Genomic DNA, 4,469 nt, shown 5'->3' with positions numbered 1-4,469 from the left:
CTCATGACAAAATCTACATTCAGGGCTTGATTCCTTTGGCCACGTAGAGAGGCTGTTGCTGTCTGAGATGTCCTGGGGTAGCTTGGAAACATGACACGGGAACTTCAGGAGCCCTTCTGGAGCATTAGCTAGTACCCCTGCAAAAAAAATCCTTCTGTGCCTGTGGGCAGCAAGTTCTGTAAGGAGAGCAGATGGAAGATGGTGCAAAGCACCTGTAACATCCAGCTGCAGACTTCAGTGGAGAGTTCTGACGCAAGGAAAAGTGAGGTAAGTCCCAGAGGGCTGATGAGAAAAATGGTGGCGTTGGGGAGGTGAGGAGCAAGGTTGTCCATACACAGTCAGACCTCAAGGGACTGCTTCTTCTACCTGTCCAGACCTCCTGAGGAGACACTCGGGATCATTATCACTTGGAGAATGCTGCTATAACCTCTTCTCTAACTAGAGAGTCGCTAGAGTCACCGCAAGTACATTTATTTTGTTTAATTAAAGAAGGAGTATAGCTCCTTGTTCTCACAGTCGCTGGGTCACACAAGGGAGGTAGATGATGAAGTAAAAGTGTGGTGTCCACATGTCTTTGTGGACAACATTATCCCAAGAACGAAAAGCGAGAGAAGAAAAAACCTCATCCAATAACAATGACAACAACTAAAACTAATAAAGAAAGGCTGGGCCTGTAATAAGTTACATTATGAGTCATATGCTGAGGAAGACGGACACTACAGCTTCTGGAAAAATTCCATCATCCACTTCCACACTGCATCCTTGAGGTCCTGGTTCCTCATGCTGTAGATGAGGGGGTTCACCGCTGGCGGCACGACTGAGTACAGCACTGCCACCAAGAGATTCAGGGATGGGGAGGAGAGGGAGGGGGGTTTCAGGCAGGCAAATATGGCAGTGCTGAGGAACAGGGAGACCACGGCCAGGTGAGGGAGGCAGGTGGAAAAGGCTTTGTGCCGTCCCTGCTCAGAGGGGATCATCAGCACCGCCCTGAAGATCTGCACATAGGACAGCACGATGAAGACAAAACAGCCCAAAAAGACAAAAGCACTAAACACGAGAAGTTGAAATTCCCTGAGGTAGGCATCTGAGCAGGCGAGCTTGAGGATCTGGGGGATTTCACAGAAGAACTGGTCTACAGCATGACTCTGGCAGAGAGGGACTGAAAATGTATTGGCAGTGTGCAGCAAAGCATAGAAACAACCACTGCCCCAGGCAGCTGCTGCCATGTGGACACAAACTCTGCTGCCCAGGAGAGTCCCGTAGTGCAGGGGTTTGCAGATGGCAATGTAGCGGTCATAGGCCATGATGGTGAGAAGAAAATACTCTGCTGAAATGAAAAAGAGAAGCAGAAAGGCCTGGGCAGCACATCCCAAGTAGGAGATGGCCCTGGTGTCCCAGAGAGAGTTGGCCATGACTTTGGGGAGAGTGGTGGAAATGCAGCCAAGGTCGAGGAGGGAGAGGTTGAGAAGGAAGAAGTACATGGGGGTGTGAAGGTGGTGGTCGCAGGCTATGGTGGTGATGATGAGGCCGTTGCCCATGAGGGCAGCCAGGTAGATGCCCAGGAAGAGCCCAAAGTGCAAGAGCTGCAGCTGCCATGTGTCTGCGAATGCCAGGAGGAGGAACTGGGTGATGGAGCTGCTGTTGGACATTTGTTCCCTCTGGGCACGGGGATCTGTTCAAGGAGGTAAAAAAGTGGGAATTTAGTCACCTTCTGTGAGCAACACCTACTTCATTCTTTTAGAAACCCCTCAAACTACCTCTCTCCTTTTCGGGAAGACTTTTGGCATGTCCCTTGAGCTCTGGTTGGTGACCACTGAGGGTGCCACTGGGAACAGTTGCCTCTGCTGTCGGCTTAGGAGGAGAAAGTAATGGGTAATAGGGGAATAGGTAAACAGAAACCGGGACTGATCAGATGGCCACTGGCCAAGGGAAGTTATCTATTAGCAGGTCCTGACGAGCAGGTCAAATCATCCCTGAAGAAACCACAAAGGTGATTTTGGTGCTGTCTGTAGGCAGAAAGGTGGGAAGGGAATTTGTGAGGTGTCTCGCAAACTGTCTGATCTCTTTCAGGTTAATGCTCTAGGAGTCTCCGTCAAACACTGTACAAACTCGATTACCAACCCACTGTGTCCCCAACCCACCAGGGCAGGAAACAGCAGAGACTGGAAAGTGCCTTCCTTTTCAGCTAGCCCCTGTCTTGACCCTCCTCTTAAAAATCAGCTCTAGAGATATCCTGGGAGCGACCTGGAGCTCTGAGCAGTCCTGACCCACGCAGCACCCTCCTGACAGCAGGAGGACCCTGCCCTGCCTGGGGTTGCTGCTTCCACCCACAGATTCTCTTTGCAGCGCTGTGAGGAGCTCCCCGGGCAGGCTGAGTGCTGACCCTGGCAGGCAGCAGAGTCCCTGTCCCGGCACACAGCCCCCAGGAGCGCAGGGACCCTGCTCGGAAGGACAGCCCTGGGCACCCCTCACTGCACACCTGGCTTCTCACCCCTGCAATCATCCCCAGGAGGAGGCAGCTGCCATGCCCTGTCCTACTGAGAGTGCAGCAGGGAAGCCCTGCTCTGGAGCACATCCTTCTCCTTTCTACTAGGGAAACTGCAGAGTCCTCCTGAAAGATTCTGCAGGCAGTGGGATGAACCAGCCTTCGGAGCTCCCTCCAGGATACTCACTATCATTGTGCTGCAGCTCAGAGACTTACCATGTAGAGGGCTGTGAAGATTTTGCCGTCAGTGAGCTCCTAGCATCCTCCCACCCCGGACTCCTTAACCTCTCTCTGCCTCACTCCTCTCCTCTTGGCACCTTGCAGGCAGTGCCCTCAGCCCTGCTGCGCTTTGCAGAGGAGCCGCTCCTGGGCAGAGCTGTCTCTCTGCACCACTGCCCACTTACCATGAGCTCCCTCCGCCCCAGGAGCCCGGCACAGCTCAGCAGCACAGGACCAGCCCAAGGCAGCACTTTCTCTGCCCCCTCTGGGCTCCCTCCTGGGGTCCCTGGGGCTCCAGGGGAAGCTGCTGTGAAAGAGACGGAACAAATCACTGCTGTTCTCTCCCTCAGCTGGGGAGAGACACTTATTGCCAGCACTGTCCTTTCTTCTATCAGAAAAAGAGTTGGCCATGAGAATCACCTTCCTTTGTTCCACCATGAGGCAGGACACCTGGACAGGGACAGGGAGGGATCCCCTTTACCCCTCTGCGGGAACAGATACAGCTGAGTCAATCGAGGCATCTCCTTCAGGGTGTGCAGTCCTGGTGCTGGAAGGGGACTCCGCTCCCTCCTGTGACGACTGCCACAAACCCACAGGAGCTGGGATTCCTCTCCTCTTGCCTCACTTCAGGTGTGCACAAAATAGGCAGCGGCATGTGAGCTCCTTGTCTCTGCTCCCATGCTAATCAATGGAGAGGGAGGCTGGGAGGGAGACGCAAATACCTGGTGACATCTGAGGTGCCAGAGGTGGTCCTAACTGCAAATGCCAGTGGAGCAGTTCATAGAGACAGGGCAACATCTGGGGGCATCCTCGTGGAGGCTGTTGGGAAGTTCCTTTGGCCATCTGAAGTGACAGCTGATGCCCAAATTAAGGGCAGCTGAACTCATGGTGTTCAGGGCAGCTCACAGAGTGATTCAGCTGAACAACTGTCCCCTGGGCCATAGGGAGAGCTCAGTCTCTCTCTTCTCCATCAGCTGTATTTCCTACCTCTCCACTGATTACATTGGCAGCTGTCTCATGTTCAGCCGCACGTTGCCTTACAGAATCCAGGGCAGGTACTCTATGGAATGTTCACATCCAGGCCCACAGAGCTACACGAGACGCCAGGGCTGGCAGGGACCACACACCACCTGCGGAGAAGCAATTCCCATTCAGGGCAGGGATGTCACAGACGTTCTTGTCCTCCTGGTTGTGTTTTGGTTTGTACTAATATACTCGACTTTGGGGGGATTTCATGTGCTGGGGTGGGATGCCGTCATAGGGACACAGACACCAGATGGCAGTTTAGATGCCCTGGGACCCTCTGCTCAGGCTCCATCTGCAGCACCTGAAGGGCTCTGGTCTCCTGCAGGTCCTCTCTGACAGCTGGCAGTCCCAGGCACGTACCTCAGGTAAAGCTCTAGAGGCGGCACTGGGGGCTTATGGTCAGACAGAGGAACTCTGCCTGAAAACCTAGGAAACCTTTTTAATTTTTAAAAAAGGAGCACCTTTTCATCAGCTGAAATGTTCAGAAGTTTCCATAAAGTGTCAGTGGGATTTCCATCATGCCAAAAATGTGAATTTACAGGATGTGCATTAACCATGGGGGAAGATACATTGATTGTCTCCTGTACTTGCCTTGGCAGTACTCTGTGTATTACACTGTACATTTAATCTCAGTAATCTGTCTGGTATTTCCACCTGTCCTGTCTAAATTGACCATGTCCGAAGTCACCTTTCCAGCAGACTAACTGGACATAGGCCCTTTCCATTATTCTTGAGGTTT

At 52.7% G+C, this 4,469-nt stretch overlaps 1 protein-coding gene across 1 annotated transcript; it reads right to left on the bottom strand.

Annotated features, from left to right (window-relative positions):
• Positions 1-716: 716 nt before the first annotated feature.
• LOC142025861 (olfactory receptor 14C36-like) lies at positions 717-3,142 on the bottom strand. The gene is made up of 2 exons (XM_075018548.1): positions 2,890-3,142; positions 717-1,672 (listed from the first exon to the last, which is right to left on the bottom strand). Exons 1-2 carry the CDS (start codon positions 3,140-3,142, stop codon positions 717-719), a joined length of 1,209 nt encoding a protein of 402 aa, XP_074874649.1.
• Between the last annotated feature and the right edge of the window lie 1,327 nt (positions 3,143-4,469).

This window comes from Buteo buteo, chromosome 30 (genome assembly GCF_964188355.1).
Source record: "Buteo buteo chromosome 30, bButBut1.hap1.1, whole genome shotgun sequence".
NCBI lineage: Eukaryota > Metazoa > Chordata > Aves > Accipitriformes > Accipitridae > Buteo > Buteo buteo.
This window is presented reverse-complemented; position numbering and strand designations above follow the sequence as displayed.